A 17481-nucleotide genomic window follows, 5' to 3' on the forward strand; every position below is an offset into this window, starting at 1 on the left:
TTCCAAATGGCCATTCTTATTTAAAAAATCAATTTTTCCAAAAATCTTTCCAGCTGCTTTTAAAAAAAGATAACAAATTTAAGGAACTGGTGTAACGAAATAAAAGAGCTTCTGATTGCGGGGCGTTTTTTCGAGAGCTGTTCCGCTCTAATTCCAGTTTATACTTTACAATCTCTTTGCAAGTCTGTAATCCATAGCGGATCCAATGTCCCCCTGCGCTCTCCCGCGCTTCATGGCTCGGGCTTTTAATTATGCTCAGCTGACAGCGAGCCAAAATAACAACAGTTTGGCAAAGTAACGAAGCTGTGTGGAACTGGTGGCGCCCTAAACTGGCGATATGTGACAACCATTTAATTTGATTTATGGCCAGTGAATAGCCTTGATTAGAACGCAAGTTGTGGATGGGGATGGGGCTTCGTTGGGTTGGGTGGATGTATGACGGGATGTGTGAGTTAAGCGAATTTAACTCAATTTCACATAAATCAAAAATGCTTGCCATAGCAACTGAGACCCGCATCCCAAAAAACTCAGCTCTAGGGCAAATTTCCCTTCAGCTATGAATGCAGAGAAAGGGAGAGAAAGCGAGGGAGAGTCGGGAATCTAATCCTCTGGCGCACACCTTGGCGCTAATCGCATTTCAATTGTTGAAACGAATTGCGAATTGAATGAAGTGCTGAAATTTGAGTGCATGTTTCGCAGCGCAAGCGGGGCAAGGGGGACTCACTTGTCAATATGTAGAAGTAATCGCATGTATGTACAAGTGTGTAGTCTTTCAATTCCCCCAAGAACATCACGGAGGTGGAGTAGGAAGATATCTTTCTCGCTGCTCTCTCTCCCTCTCTCTCTCTCTCTCTCTCTATCGTTGTCAATGCGATTACCGTTCCAAGTCGCAGTCAGCTACAAGTTCATAAAAGTAGCGCCAAGGCTGCCAACAATGAGCGAATTTAGGTGTCAAACGGCAGGTGGCAATGGCAGCCAAAGCCAGCTCTCCAGCTAAGAGAGAACGGAAGTGCCCGTCGGTCGAGCAGCAGAGTTGAAGCTGGGTAGCAGGGTTTGAAGTTTGGGGTTAGGGTTTGTGGGGGGGCTTGGGGCATTTGGGACTGGGACTGGGACTGAGACTGGGACGCGTCAGAGACAGATGATATCTTAAACACCACAAACACACACACACACACACACACACACTGGCACTCGCACACACACACACACATAGATAGACAATCACACATGAGTACACACACAAAACGGCAGCAAATGTTATCAGAAAAGCAAGCGCCTGAGCGTCTGCTGAACAATTTTTGACATGGGTCCCCAAGCAAACGCCAAACAAAAGGGACAACAAGAACCGAGGTGGGTCCTTTTTGGGAGGACATTGCGTGGCATGAATGCACGCACACGTGTGTGTGTGTGTGTTGGTGTGTGTATTGGTAAACCGCAAGAACATCAACTGATGGCAGATAAATTAAATTTTGCGGTTCTAAATGGGCAATCAATGAGGCGTTCCACGAGCATGCCCAGGTACACCAGCCAGCCAGCCAAAAGCCAATATCCCTCTCCACCTTTTTGACTAGCGAATAGTAAAATTTAAAAATTTAACAACAACTAAAAAGAAGTCGGTGCTGCAGTTTTCTTACCGGTGGAGAGAATGATAACTTCAAAGGCAACAGGAAAGTAACGCCCCGCCTAGACAGCGAGCGGAAAAAGTCTTCGAGACTCGGTTGCGAAAAAGTTGCCAGTGAAACTTTTGGCTCGCCATCAAATATTGACTCAAGCAGCCGCCCTTCGATGGCTCAAGTGGCCTTATTGTGGCATGAGTCGAGAGAGAGAGAGAGAGTGTGTGAATAGTGTGTGGGAGTGAGTGTCAGTTGTGAGTGTTGTGAGTACGTGTACAGTTGACACCTTGAAGCTGTGAAGAGTTGACTCTCTGTGTGTGTGTCTGCCGTCTGTTTATTGGTATTTATTTGGCTGCCAGCACGCCTAATCAAACAGACATCTCAGAGCTACTTGCGATTGACTGGCAGACAATAAAGTGTAGAGTAGTATTTGCCTTAGCTCACGTAATTTCGTATGCAATTGCCTTTTAAATTAAAGACTTAAAGCCAGCCCTTTATGGGAATTGGATTCGTATAGGAGCAGGCTAGACCAAAGTTGTAGTGCAGTTTATACGATTGGGTCAAAGAGAACTGGAGTGGACTGCATTTGAAGCTGAAAGCCCGGCGAGAGATATATTTATTAATTAACCATTATCGTTGACCAGCCGGACTGGCTGGCCATTGATCATAAATGGATGTCTGAAGTGCAATTTGCAATGCGAGTTTTTTTTTCCTTTTTTCTTTTATAAATCAGCAGTCGCCATTGAACCAGCAGCAGCCAACAGGCAACAGGCAACAGTCAGGAGCCAGGAGGCAGGCTCCGGCCTGATGAGCATCATTATGCCAAGTGCGGAGCGCTGCATGTGACATGGATGGATGTCCAAAGAGTTGACAATTATGACAGACGTTGGCAGCATTATTGCCTCCTCCTGATGCTGCCTGGTTGCTGCCTGCTGGCTGTCGGGATTAACGCCATTTTAATTGAATTTTAATATTTCACACACGACTCGAAGCAGGAAATGTGGCGAGTTGCCAGTGGCGGGCTTTGAATTCGCACAAAACCGCAAGTAAACGGGAAACCCTTTTGTACCTCCCCCGGCCCCTACCCAACACGTTTCCTGCCCTTTGGAGCATCGCTATCGAGTGGCACAGTGGCCATCCAATGAAATACTCATTATGGAAAATCTGTCCACTGACATAATGGCCAATGATGTATTAAACATACAATTGGTTGGCCGAGTGGCTTTAAGTTCAACTGCCAGCAGGTGGAGTGCGATACTTAAAACCATTCTCAATAGTCGGAGATCCTGAATCTGTGCATAATTTATAAAAGATTCGAGAGAGAAGACTTCTCTGGCATACAAATTCTTTACCTTTTGACAACTTTTTCGCTGTTGTGTTGTCAAATAGAGTTGCCGTAACTATGACTGCTCTATCGATAGCAGCGTCTGTAGTTCCATTCTTTAGTCTTTGATCTGTCGCAGTATCATTGCAATAAACTACATTCTTTCAGTCAGGCTGCTGCCATATAGCGTTCTCAATAGTAGGCCTTAAGAGAAATTTATTAATGAAATATATTAAAATATAATAATTAAGGATAACAATTTTAATTAATAATAATAATAATACTTTACTTTGTCGATTGTACGTTCAAGTTAATTTTAGAAATATGTAGATCTTATTAGGAGGATAAAATTTATTATTTTTCATGTTTATTATGTTATAATACATTTCTTTAAAATAAATAATCCTCTTTTGTTAATAAGTTAGAGATATCGTAAGCTTTATTTCTACGTTGGTTGCTCTTAATTCAATAGTTTATTGAATTCAATGCATTGCAATGGTTTGGAGAACTATCGATACTTCATTGCTGATATCGTAAGCATCTTATCTTTCAATATTGTATTGCTAGAAATGGAGAGCGATCAATATCGTTGGCGATTCAAAAGAGCTCAAACATCGATAGTATCAATAGTGTTATCGATAGTTTTCCACTTCTATGTCTAACCGAGCTCTTCCCTCACTTTTCTGATTTTAAGTGCAATAGACTACTGGTTTCTGTTCTCAGAATGGTAACATATGTTATGGAGTTTGAATGATAAATGTTTACAGGAAGAATTCATTAAAGAGTTGAAGATGACAATTCGTATTATGCTAGAGATCAAGGCGATGAATCGTGATGTAGAAGCTATGGACAGCGACGAAAAGTCGGAAAGCGAGTCGAATAGCGATGATTTCGATTGTAATTTTAGTTCTGTTACTGACACTAACACTGCTGAAGCTGATTCTGAGATGGATAGTGAATATTCCAGCACTCACTTTGAACTAGAATCCGAAGGCTCCGGTTGCCAATATGAAGAAACACAAACTGAAACTGAATCCGACTTTGACTCTGAGTAAGAGCTTTAAAATATCTATTAGTATGGGAAATGGCGTGAACAGTTTTGTCATCTGTTTATTGGCCACAATAGTGACGGTAGTGTGTGCGCTATAAGGCACACAGCAATGTGATCAAATATGTTGGCTGAGCCAACAATTTCCTCGTCAGAGGAAGGGTTGTGGAGAGAAAGAAAGAGAGAAATGGACGAGTGGCAATGTCCAAATATTAAATGGCCATTGTGACAATCACCGACAACTGGCTATAAAACTGTCAACTATTGATGACGTGACTCGAATGCGGGCAGAGAGAGGAGAGCGCAGAGAGTCCTGCTGTGTCCTGTGTCGCCGTCTGCAATCAGAGTGCGAACTGCGAACGCAGTTGCCAATTTCTTCGCTTGCTTGTTACATGCAAATTTAAACGAGTTTCAATCACCAGCGGCCATTGTCTCTTTCGTTCGCTTTCTCTCTCTCTCTCTCTCTCGCTTGCTGTGTCTCTGTCGGTGCACAGTGCGTATGAGCAATGAAAAAGTAATTAAATTTAAGGGCTGCAACGACGGAGAGGACAACTGGGAGCCCAGCTAGTTAGATAGCATACAGAACACACTCACACACACACGTTGTTCGACACGAACGAGTCAAACTCAAAAAAAAGTGTCATTATTAACGCATTCAACGCGAACTCCAAACGAGCTGACAGCTGTGCTCCATCTCCATACCCACATCCCTTTGCTCAGTGGGGAGTAGTGGAGGTGCCATGTTGACACTTTGGAACAGACCAAATGACATTTATTGAAATTTCATCATTAAGCCTAGGCCAAAGAGGGGAAAGGAACGAAGCTCTATCCGAAATTCGACGGGGCAGTATTTCCTTTTACTCCATACTAACTACAACAAAAACAATAACTGTTTGTCAACTTTACTGCGCGTCGAACTTATTTAAATCGAGTTCTCTGACACGTGTGTGTGTGTGTGTGCAGTGGAGGGGGTATAGAGGGGATTGGGCAACAGTCTGTCATATTAGCTGCGGGTTTTCAAAAACAGAAAAGTTGTCAACCCTTTTGCATTCGATGGAAATCAGTTTTGGCATCAAGAGCAATTCACTGAACAGAAAAATATCCCCAAGGAGCAAAAATTGTTCGTATTTTTGTGCATAATTTAGAAAAGTTCGAAAACTGTTTGGAGCACCCAAAGCCATCAGCATTGTGGATGCGTATGCAAGATGACACAAATCAACCCCAAATCGAAGAATGAAGATATGTGCGCCATAATTTGAATATAATATGCTGCAGGCGAGGTTCGTCTACAAATGTGTGAAAATCTCTATTAAAGGGTAAGTCAAAAGAAAATTTCTCAAAATTAAAAAGTTTGCAAATCTTTTTAAAATATACTTCCTCTTTTATATTGAACATTCATGCATGTCTTTATTTAAAAGCAGTTTAATATTTAACATACTTAGCAATTAATGTATCCATTTCCATATCATTCCATTATTATCAGAAATCGTTTTCTTAGTTTTGCTTAGACATATTACCCATATAATGTTTTAAATAGGTACCCAAAATTGTGAATATTATCATTAGTAAGTGAAATTAATTGAAATGTTGATAAATAACGTTTAAATGTATATCTAGGCATTCATTCTATACTTTTTATTACTTAAATTTATACACAAACCTTAATAGATATTATTATGCAAAAGTGCATAATAAATTTCAAACTGTTGCATCTTTACCAAGTTTTATTAAACTATCTATAACACCAAAAGAATGATTCGCATAAGAACCGAGAAACTGAATCACAGTCTACCTTAACTTACATACATAATTTTATCAACGCCAATTGAACATTATGTCAGACTTCCAGACACGATTTAATAAAGCTATACAATGATGATGATTTTCTCTTGGCCATGAAATAAGTGTGAATATTGAAAAAGGAAAAATGGGAAAAACAAAACCGTAATAAGAAAATAACAAGACATTCCCTTGTTATTCTGCTATCGATCTTAACTGTTGTCCGACTCCCCCCAAGATATAATCCAAAACCAACTCCAAGTCCAACTTCGTTTCCAATCCCCAATCCAAGGCAAACAAACTGACTGAGTACCCACCCTTCAATCAAGGAGCAGCAGAGGCAGCAGCAGCAACACGCCCCCTGCACCCTTGTCTCGAGATTCCCGGTGTGTTTTTGGTTGCTGCCAGCGGCAACATTTTTGGGCAACGGCTTAAGGGCGCCTTGGGCTCTAATCAAAAATGCAATGTTTGGCTTGGTTAAGCGGAAATCGGTAGATTGCGTCGCACACTCGCTTGTTGATATTAACACTTGCCCCCTCCCCGTCCCTTGCTCTTAGCCATCAACAGGCTTGTGGCATACGACTGAGGGATGGAGGAGGCGACGGAGGTTAATGAAACGTCACAGATGATGACGACGTTGGGCTAAGATTTCAATGATATGTCAAAACTGAGTGATGCTGATGATGGATGGACGTCCTAACACGCTTGCCATCCTTTCACTGTCTTTCCCCCTGCCCTCGATCTCCGATTCTCTGGCAGCCCTCCGTTCGCCCTTTGCCCTTTGCCAGCTCATACATCAGGCGCCGCCACGCATAAATTTAGGAAATTTTGCGATTTGAGCGTCGCATTTACATGGGATTTGCTTGGCTGAGAGTGAGAGAGAGAGCAGGAGTTACGAGTTGGGGTTAGAGTAACAGTTAGAAGAGAGAATGGGCATCAACAAATAAACCAACATCCGCATGGCGGCAATTTCCGTTGTCATCATCACTTAGCACTCACATCAAATGCAATTTTCATGGGCAAATAACATAATCAACACAGGAGCACGGACGTCCTTTACATGTGCAAAAAATAAGTACGACTGCGAGATACTAGGTATGAGATGCATATTAAATTATAGTTTGGGTTTATTTTTGTGAAATTGAGCAGATGAAAAAATCTTAATTAAAAATAAATATCAATTTGATTAGTATCGTCAATTTTTTGGTATCTTTAACTTTTATAGATTCTAAATATAATGCAATAATAGCTGCTGACAAACAATAGACAAATTTTTTGATCCCTTAAAGTATGCAACACATTTTCGAATCTATTGCCACGATATTCGAAAATGTATTGCATACTTCAAGGCGTGAGAAATAATTACTCCTGCTTATTACGCATATTTTGCAATTGCCACATAATGTTAATACCCTTGGCATACACATTGCCGGGTATAATCAGCAGTATTACTCGTAAGAGCCGAAACCAGGTAAGTTTTGTGAGTGAAGAGAGCACCTCTTCGATGTTAGCCGCAACGAAAATGTTTCAATTTGCGCTGCCAAACGTAATTTGTAGCATATTGAAATTTGATTTGCGCTGCCTTTTCCCAAAGTGCAGTGACATTTTCGTTGAATGTTTGCGCAAAACTTGCCAAGCGACTCGGCAATTCAATTTGCGCCTGGCAGCTGCAATTTGAAAATTTGATGTGGCAGCCAGTTGCCGGGTCGGGGCGGCAACAACATGCATAATTTTTAATGGCATTTATGAAGTACTACACACACACACACACATACACCTTACACACATACAAAGATATACATTTATGTACAAGTTTATGAGGCGAAAGTGATTTTATTTACGGCAACATCAACATGACGAGGCATCATTTTAAATTACCAACAACATAATAGAAAAAGGGTTGGAGGAAGAAACTAACGAAAAAGGGTTCTTGCTGTCCCATACGGAAATATCTATAACCAAATTATTGTATGGCTAAAACAGACTAAATGTGACCTATTAATGGCTTACAAAGTTAAATAGTCGTATATAGAAGTTATGCAATCGCGCTGTTCATTGCACTTTAACATGCGCTTGAGGCAAATGCGGCAAGTACTTCTATTAACCCTTTTCGAGGGGGTAGGAAGTAGTGGAGGGGCTTAAGGGGACAGAAATGGTGCCAGGGAAAGCAGCGCGAAAAGTTTGCCAAGTTTGCAAAATGCAAAAAGGAAAAGCAGCTCGAGCTAAAAAGTAAACGCCTTTGGTTAGCAAAAGTGAAACAGAAACGTAAACAAATACGACAGACGACAGGCAACAAACTTACATCTGCTGATAAAGAAAGCCAACCTCCTCTCTGTGGCTATGCCTGTGTTGCACTTGCCTCGTCGTGCTGTGCGTGTCCGTGTGGGGCGCTGTGGCAAGTGCCTCTTGCCCCCGACTCAGGCGGGCGACGTCTTTTAATGAAAGATGACAACAACAACGTGCACGATAAAAGGTTGTCATTAAAATTGCAACAGTTGCCGCAGCCGCTTCATTAAGACTGCGACTGCGATGGCAACTGCGTTTTGGGTCCAAAGTAGGTTGCCGTTTGACAAATACATGCCAAATGAATGGCAGACAAATCAAAAACAGCAACGCCACACATGAAAGGCATTGAATTCTGATGAAAGTAGAATTTGTAATTGATTAAAGCCGCTAAGCTGCTGTGGAGATAAAATAAAAAGGTGTTTCCTTTGAATTTTTACTCAGCGCGCGCAGTTTTGCAGAGCTGCCGTACTGACAAATAAGCCTGACAGTTGCTGTTGTCAGCGCTGCGAAGCCTAAGGAAGTATAGACTTTTTAAATTTCATTCAACGCGCGGTTCTGCAGAGTTGCCAGACTGCCAGAACAAGCAAACAAACAGTGTTGAAAAACTTTTGATAGAGCAACATCATTCTAATTAAAATTTTAATTTTATTTTTTTGCGAAGTTCTTTAACATTTTTATTTCCTGATAATAGAAAATTGTAGGAAAATAACCAATTTTAGATTTTTAAAAAATACGGAAATATTAAGCTTTGACAATTTGTTTTTGACTACACTGGTTTTAAATAAAACATCTTTAAAACGGCGAGGACAATAGTAATAAACAATTATCCAAAAATAAAATGAATAAAAGAACGCATTTTGTACGAACTTCATGTACACATGTATTTTAAATCAACAGATTAAAGCAAATAACTAGAATAAACGCAGGGAAGGAGGAGCATCCGCAGCATTGTGTTCAACTGGACGAGTCAACTCAATAGAATTGATGCGAATCATGGTGTTTGGGGAGCGTTGGAAGTTGATACGCATGTACTGCTTCCTTCGCTTCTTTTTAAAGTGGGTTTTTGTGTGTGTCAGGGTCTTCTCGATGATGGTAGCCTTCACTGTGACCAATCCCGGTTCGAGAATGGGACGTCCAATCAGCGTGAAATCACGTGCGCCAGCCAAAAGCACCTTATCCAAGCTGATCTCATCGCCTATCGTTGGAGGCCAATAGCCTTCGACCAATATAATGTCGCCGGGAGTTATTTTGAATTGTTTACCGCACAAATGCACTACAGCAAATAGGCGGCCCTGTTCCGATTTAGCTACTTGTTGGTTAATTTTTTCGCAGACGGATTGAATCTCCTTCGAATGTTCCTTGGCAATAGCTGATACATCAATCGTAGACGGCGCAGGTTTGTTTTGTTGCAGCAATGCCGGCGAAATGCTCAAAGCACGCATTGCACCTGTGGAAAGAAGGGGAGGAGAAAAAGCACACCGTTATGTCACTATGATGGATACAGTATTTTACAGACTTACCGCTCAATGAGACATGTTGTGTTGTGTGGCGAAACACTTGACGCACGCTTTGCGCCAAGAAAGACATCTTCTTTTATGTTTATTTAGTCTAATATTCTTAAATATTATTACAAAACTCGAGCTACAGCGATTACTTTGCCACCAGAGTGTGGCCGAATATTGAATTTAAAAATATACAAATGTACGTTTAAAAATATACTGTTTCTCCTAACCTTTATACTTTTTGGGCTTTTTTGGTATTTTATATTTGTGTAAAGCACTATTTATTTCAATGCTTGGAAAATAGCTACAAATTACATATTTACAAATACTTGTTGATCACTTTTGACTCTAGATTTTAATTTAATTTAGATTTCTTCTTTTTTTTAGCTTCAATTTAGAAAATACTAAATTGTGTACCTAGCAATTTGCGTTTGCGTTCAATGTTTGCTATCGATAACACCGAAACAAGGTAGGCGTCCCTTCAGTCACCAGTTTTCAAATTAAAGCGGACATTTTTTACCAAGCGTTAACATCTCTCTTAACAAAATAACAAAAGCATGCGGAATAATATGTTTTGTGATCCAGCATTGGAGCGTCATTTCACCGGACATGTTGGTAATATAACACAATTGCGCTTCAGCCCTGAGGGAACACAAATTGCCACCAGCTCACTAGATTCCACGGTCATTTTGTGGAACCTTAAACAAGCGGCACGATGTATTCGCTTTGCTTCACATTCGGCAGCTGTGTACGGCGTTAGCTGGTCGCCCAAGGGAAATTTCATAGCCTCATGCAGCCACGATCGCACTGTCAAAGTCTGGGAGCCAAAAGTACGTGGTGTGTCTGCCGAATTTCTAGCCCACAGCAAACCAGTGCGCAGCGTTGACTTTGATCCCACAGGGCAAATGGTGCTGACTGCCTCCGATGATAAATCTGTGAAGTTGTGGCGTGTATCACGCCGACAATTCATCTCATCATTTGCCCAACAAACGAACTGGGTGCGTGCTGCCAAGTTTAGTCCAAATGGCAAGCTCATTGCCACAGTTAGTGACGATAAATCACTGCGTATCTATGAAGTTGCGACAGGAGAATGTGTACGCATCTTTACGGAGGAGCGTGCCTCGCCTCGCCAGGTGGCCTGGCATCCTTGGGGCAGCATGGTGGCCGTTGCCCTTGGCTGCAATCGCATTAAGATCTTCGATGTGATGAATAGCCAGCTGCTTCAGCTGTACGTGGTGCATTCGGCACCCGTCAACGATTTGGCATTCCATCCCAGTGGCAACTTTCTGATATCCGGCAGCGATGATAAAACCATACGCATTTTGGATTTGCTGGAGGGCAGACCTATCTATACGTTGACGGGGCACACGGATGCAGTGAACGCTGTGGCATTTACTCAGGATGGCAAAAGGTTTGCGACAGCTGGCAGCGATCGCCAGGTAAGATTAATCGAATTGTTGTTTAAATTGTGTGACTAAAATTTGAATTAAATTCTAGCTACTCATTTGGCAATCGAATTTGCATACTTACGATGCGTCGCAGTTTGAGGAAAAGTCTCAGTCGTCGTCCTGCTGCGATAGCAGCTCAACCTCCAAGATAAGCCTAGGTGCTAATTCGAGGGCATCCAACGATATGAGCATTCGCATTGATCCACGTGAATCAGTTGCCTATCAAACACTGGATGAAAATTTCCAGGTTGTTGACAGCGAACACACTAAACAACAGACACCGCAAGGCAGTACAAATAATTTAACACCACTTAAACATCAGTCACGCCTCAATTTGAAATCACCGTCTCTGGAACGTAAAACATCATTCTTTGATTAGTAGTTCAAATGTTACACAGCATTCGCATCCAAATACATTTAAAGGCTTCTCCAATCACAACGCATAACCGGCAAACCTTCCACAGGTGCTGGATGTGTCAATGGAATCCGAATCCTCGTCTTCGCATTGTTGCTCCTGTGCCGCACAACTTGAAGATATTGTTAACCAGTTGTCGCAGATAGATGCACGTTTAAGTCGACTAGAACGATTTCACTTGACATAAATAATATGCCGTGTGTCTATTTATTACTAAGTTTAAGTTTTACACATGTTAGCTTTTTGGTGTACGGTGCTTTTAATTATTTCAATTTTAAATAAAAACTTGAATGTTTTCGGGAAAATAAAAAATATTAATTCGCCGTCAGGAGATTGAAAATCGTGTTGAATTTAGTATTTATAGTCTGAAAACGCTGTTCAAAGAGTCTGCTGGCGCCATCTATTGCACATGGTGTTTTCGCCAATGAAAAATGGTGCAGCCTCAAGGTATGCTTCAAAAATTATTTATTAATAATTCTAGCTCTGTCATAGGCCTTTGCATTTTATGAGGACTTAAAGCTTTTGATTTATATAGATCATGGATTATATATATTGATTAATATTACAAAAATATAAAAATCATTTCATCATATGATAGCTCCTTTTTATTGCTATATTGACTTTAACTTCAAAATATTTAGAGCAAACAATTATTTCATAGCTTTTGACTATAAGCTTCTAATCACAGTGCACTACAACTAAAAGGAAGGAACCTTCTAAGTTTCTTGTTACTATCTGAATGCATTTTGCAATAATTAGCATATTATATATTGGATGTTATGAAATTACTAATATTTTGTTAAAGGACATTTTCATAATTTCTTGATGAAACATTTTCATTGGGATCCTCTGTTGATGTCAATTTTTCAGTGACAAAGAATACGTTTTCAATAGGGGTTACTCACCCTGATAATTGTCAAAAGAAAAAAAACTTCGATCCATCCTAGCTGCCTTATGCCACTCTACCTGCAATTATGCGGCAAAGTGATCGAACTCTGATGCTAGTTCATTCAACTTCAAAGTGCCTGCTGCTGGAGCAGCTCGGTAGCTATGTAGCTCTGTAGATCGACAGCTCGGTTGCTCGAGTCTAATGATCATACCGGGAAAGTTCAATGCCTTTGTGAATAACCTGTCGCTATCTTTATCAGCTAATTATGCGTTCAAAATATTGGCCGCAAAGCCGAAACCGAAACAGCAACAGAAACTCCCCAAAAATGAAAACCGAGCGCAAGCTAACCAATAGTAAACACAACTCAGGACAAACTTGACAACGGATTAAACAAACGAGCAAATTTGCCGAGCGAACATGAACGATAAGTGACAGGAGTGCAACTGTGAAAACAACAACGGCAACAAAGGAGCAATCAACGATCAACGAAAGAGTTGCGACTTTGAGATATTAGTGTGACAAGCTAACAATTTCCACCTGTAGAATTGCCATGGCTTCTACTACATAACTGTAGTTTGGCAGCAAAAATGCAGTTATACCCGTGTATGTAGGGTGCTTGAACCGCATGAAGACACCACAAGCCCTTCGCATAGAAAAGGTCATTGTCACTGCAAAAGGTTCAACAAACTGTTTTAATAAAAAAAACGAAAAAACCAAACTGCTGAATTTTCAAATAAATAAACTAATGTGCCAAAGGGCTGAGAGAACACTGTGGAATTGCCAACGAATTGCGCATACTCTTTAGCCATAAGAAATAGCAAACGACACTGAAAGTCGCTTCGACCCTATTTTCCAAAAGAGGGGGCAGCTTTAATGGCACAGCAGCAGCAGCAAGAGTCGCAGGAGTTCGGCGAGGTTCTGCGCTGGCATGTGCCACAAACGAGCCGCAATAAGCGGGACCCTCGCTTGCCTCAAAGCCTTGCCTTGGCTCGTGTCATCTGTTGAATTATAAAATATGGCAAGGAATTAATTTGGCCCACGAACGAAAACGAAGTCAAGTCGAATCTGGCACAGCAGCAGCAGAAAAAGCTATAGGAGCAGTGCTGTTAGGATAACGCCTTTCGGCAAGACGGGGAGACGACCCCTGCCTGCATCGGTAGATGCCCAGGAAACAGGACTCCCATCTCCATCTACCGCTATGCACTGCTTATCTGCCTCGCTTCTCTCTCTTTCGCTCACTCTTTGCTTCCCTCTCTGTCTCCGACTCTGCGCATGCGTTGCGCACCTGTCGCTGCTGCTGCTGTGGCGACTGCTGCTCGATCCTTGCACAAAATGAAAAGGTGCGCTTAAATTCTTATAATGACTTGCGGGGCAAGAGTCAGAGAGTCAGCGTCCTCATCTGTTTTTTATACCTCTGAGTGTGTGTGTGTGTGTGTCTGTGTGTGTTGCATCTTCAGCCGCAATTTGTTGTCCTTTTGTGCCGCCGTCTGTTGCCTCCAAATCTGTCTATAATCTGTGTTTAGGCCATGCACATTGATTTGTGCTCAAAGCAAAGAAAACACCTTGAGCTCTGCTTCTCTGTCTGTCCTCTCGCGTCTCATTGTCTGTCTCTCTGTCTGCTCCTCTGTCTGTTGTCGTTTCTGGTTCAGCTTCTTCTCGTCTTGGCCCTGCACTCTTAGGTCTTCTCATTGGCTTGCACCTTTTGGACAGTGGCACATGGCAAAATCCGTACCATTTTGTGTTTAGATTTTGTCATTTTAATTGCTGGTCTTTTGGCTTTGCTTTTAGCTTTTGCCTCTTGCGACTTCTCTTTTGGGTTTCTTGCACCCTTCTGCTAAGCTGCTGATTGGCTCATTGTCTGCGGGTTGTTTCTTCTTGTTGTTATTGTTGTTGTTCGTTTTGTTGCCAATTAAGCTGTTTAAATAGATTTCACAATCTGCTTTGTCTTACTACAATACATATAGTACTAACATATACCATATATGTAGTATATGCCTGCCACTTGACTCGACTATTGCCTGCATTGTGGGGGTTGCTTGCATATTTGACTTGGATTTGTCATTGCTTTTTTCCCTTGCCAGCAAATCGAAAGAGCTTAAGATTTTCCAAAGTAACGTACTGCTAATCTCTGAATGGCTGCCTTGCTGACTGACTAACTGACTGACTGGTCCCTCACCTACCCTCTTGCCCCCTCTCTTGCTTTGCCCCATTGGCACTCTATTGGCTTCTGATTTGGCCAGCGAACTTGCTTAACTTTCTTCCTGATGGCTGAATTGAATGTAAACTTCACAGAGTAATCATTTTGGAAATGTGTTGGTTCTGAAAACAATAAATATTTTTAATCCACGCTATAGACATAAATATTAGACATACTATATATATATTTCATATATTTTATATTAATTTTCCATAGGAATTTATTTAAAGTCAACTTTGAGCAGTAGTTGTTGAGAAAAAAGTTACACCGAAATGAATACAATAAAATCGTTAAAGTATAAATAATTTGATACATGAAAGAACGTATTATTATATCAAGAATAAATTGAAAGATAATCTTTTTCATTTCATTAAAATAAAATCAAAATAAAATATTTATTTGTGTTTAATTTAATTTAATTTAATTCAAATAATAAAATGGATTTAATATGAAAAATAAACAAATTTTTATGATTGGGAAGATTGATTTAGATTGCAAATAAGGAAGTTTATTAAAAAATGTATTTAAATTATTACCTAATAGTAGCTTATATAAAATTTGATAAGCATTAAAACATTAGGTGAATTATTGAATTTATTACATTTTCCGGCTTTTTGCTTTTTTAATTGAATTCACTCAATTGTATTTAGTTTACATTTAGCTTATTGAATTTAACTTTATTTGTGACAGATATAGCTATTAGTATCGATTAAGCGTGAAAATATTTAAACTTTTCTATATCTACATACATATATGTAAGTAAATTAATTTTGAAATTACATTTCAAATATCTCAGTTTTGAAATTGATTAAAATGATGCGGTATTAATGCGCGGCATGTGCAACATTCAGCTGCTCTATTATCACAACACAGACACTCTCGATCCGCGTCAATCTCCAGTCATCAATCGGACATACATTTGAAATTCCCAGTTCGAGCTGCAGGTGACAATGGTTAATCAAAGAAAACTGCTGCAATCGTAACTTATCAATTTAAAAAGTCAGGGAAAACTCGTAAAAAGAAGAACAACGCACAATCCTGAGCAAGACAGAGGCACAAGACACACCGACAGCAACACCGACAGAGCCGCAGACAGAGGACGAAGCGAAGACGAAGGAAGCGAAGGCGAAGGGTCTATCAAAATTGGGTCATTTTGGCCTGGTGAAGTCGCCGTCACAGCCGCTTGTAATATCGATGAGCGTGACAGGTGCAGGCGCACTTACAGCAATTGTTGTTGTTGTTGCTGTTGTCGAGTTGCTGCTGCTGTTTGGTTTTTGTTGTTGCTGTTGTGTGCACCTTCTTTTCCTTTAGTTTTTTTCGTTTTTCGCATGCGTCAGCTTGCGGCACACTCCCTCAAGGTGCATGGGCCTAGATTAGACGAAGATTGCAGTCAGATCTCAATCTTGCAGTTTTGCGGTTTGTCTGAGAGATTTCTGACTGCAGTTGCTTGTATCTTGTATGTTGCTTGTTGTTGTTGCTGTTGATGTTTCGTTTTTGTTTATGGTGGCGTGTGGCCCTTGTCAACTGCATTCGATGCCTGGCATTACCACAGATCGTTCAATGTTGAGCTGCTGGTTGTTGGCTGCTGGCTGCTGCTGTTGTAATTTGCCTCTGACTGCGAGCCTCAACAGCAACAGCAAGCAAGCTTCAACTGGCATATGTTTGCTGTAAACCGGCTTTGAGCACGCGTCGTCTGGGCTCACAAAATTATTGAGCCAGGACAACGTCGACGACGACGATGACAACGACAGGTTCCAGCAGGATTCAGCAGGTGCTGGCGCGCCACTTGTGCGGCTCAAAAAGGAATCGGAATCAGCGCTCTGCGCTTACAACGAAAGGACATAAACATAAATGAGCCGCTGTAACATTTTTGCCTTCACTGCCTCCTGCCTCCTGCCTCCTGCCTCATGGCTGCTGGCTCCTTGGCTTACAGGTGCCTTTTTCCCATTCAGCCACATCCCTCGAGTCGGGCCAACCTTTTAATTGTGCCCTCGGCTCGCTTCACCTGCAGCAGCCTCACCGTCGCAGTCGCAGTCGCTGTTGCCATCGACTGCGCTGCTCTCGTTGTTATTGTTGTTGTTGTTGTTGCAGCCCTCGACGGACCGGCAACTGACCTAAGACATCTTTTTTCATGTGATGGCCTCCACGCACATACTTTGCGCTGCGATCCTCGCTCACCTTTTAGCCGCAACTATTATTTTTATTAATAGCCAAAGTCAAAGTCACCTGCCCAGGCAACTGGGCACCTTTAGCTAGGGGTAGACGGAAAACAGAAAACGGAAAACGGATATTCAGCGGGCTCTTCTCCTGCTCTTCGTCTATTCCTAGCCTCTTCTAAGACAATTTCCTCTTAATTTTCACTTCACTCCTCGATGATTTCGTTTTTGTTTTCGTTGTTTTTGGGGTTGCAGCTGAGCGCAGCTTTTGTTGAACTGCCACTTTGACTTCGATTGTCTGTTCGCGGTTCAGTTTTCAGTTTTTTATGGGGGCTTGTCGCTTATTTGTATTTGAATGCTGTATAAATTCAAATGGCATGACAAATTATGTGGGCTCAGGTGTTAACTGTGTTAACCGCTCAATGCTCGGGGGGTTAACAAACCTCGCATATGGCAACCATTGCTGCTGTCCCTTTGCAGCTCGATCGAAATGGGGCATCTTGCAGCTGGGATTATGCTGCTGCTTACATAATGAGTAGCTTAAAGTGCTATGCTATGCTCTCTACACATAGAGAACCCTCCTCCTCCTCCTCCCTCCACTCACTCCTCTTTGCAATTTCAGCACTTTGTCGGCACTTGGCCAAAGTCCTTGAGCTGCATTGTTTTGCAGCCGCCGCCAATGCAATTGAACTGCATATTTTTGATGGTCGCTCATCGGCCTGTACTCGCTGGCTGTTCTCATTTCTTTTTTTTTTTTTGTTTGTTGCGTCCAATATTTTGTCAATTTCGATCAATTTGTTGCATGCCACAACCGTCGCGGCGGA

The 17481-nt window shown here is 41.4% G+C and overlaps 2 protein-coding genes across 2 annotated transcripts; one reads left to right on the forward strand and one right to left on the reverse strand.

Annotated features, from left to right (window-relative positions):
• Positions 1–8903: 8903 nt before the first annotated feature.
• LOC133843729 (large ribosomal subunit protein bL21m) lies at positions 8904–9741 on the reverse strand. Its single transcript, XM_062277389.1, has 2 exons — positions 9571–9741; positions 8904–9497 (listed from the first exon to the last, which is right to left on the reverse strand). Exons 1-2 carry the CDS (start codon positions 9635–9637, stop codon positions 8962–8964), a joined length of 603 nt encoding a protein of 200 aa, XP_062133373.1. The 5' UTR covers positions 9638–9741; the 3' UTR covers positions 8904–8961.
• A 271-nt stretch (positions 9742–10012) lies between these two features.
• Positions 10013–11701, forward strand: LOC133843731 (POC1 centriolar protein homolog). Its single transcript, XM_062277392.1, has 3 exons — positions 10013–10991; positions 11050–11247; positions 11465–11701. The coding sequence occupies exons 1-3, from the start codon at positions 10110–10112 to the stop codon at positions 11600–11602; spliced, it is 1218 nt and encodes a 405-aa protein (XP_062133376.1). The 5' UTR covers positions 10013–10109; the 3' UTR covers positions 11603–11701.
• The last annotated feature ends 5780 nt before the right edge of the window (positions 11702–17481 follow it).

Source organism: Drosophila sulfurigaster, chromosome 3, assembly GCF_023558435.1.
Source record: "Drosophila sulfurigaster albostrigata strain 15112-1811.04 chromosome 3, ASM2355843v2, whole genome shotgun sequence".
Taxonomy (NCBI): Eukaryota; Metazoa; Arthropoda; class Insecta; order Diptera; family Drosophilidae; genus Drosophila; species Drosophila sulfurigaster.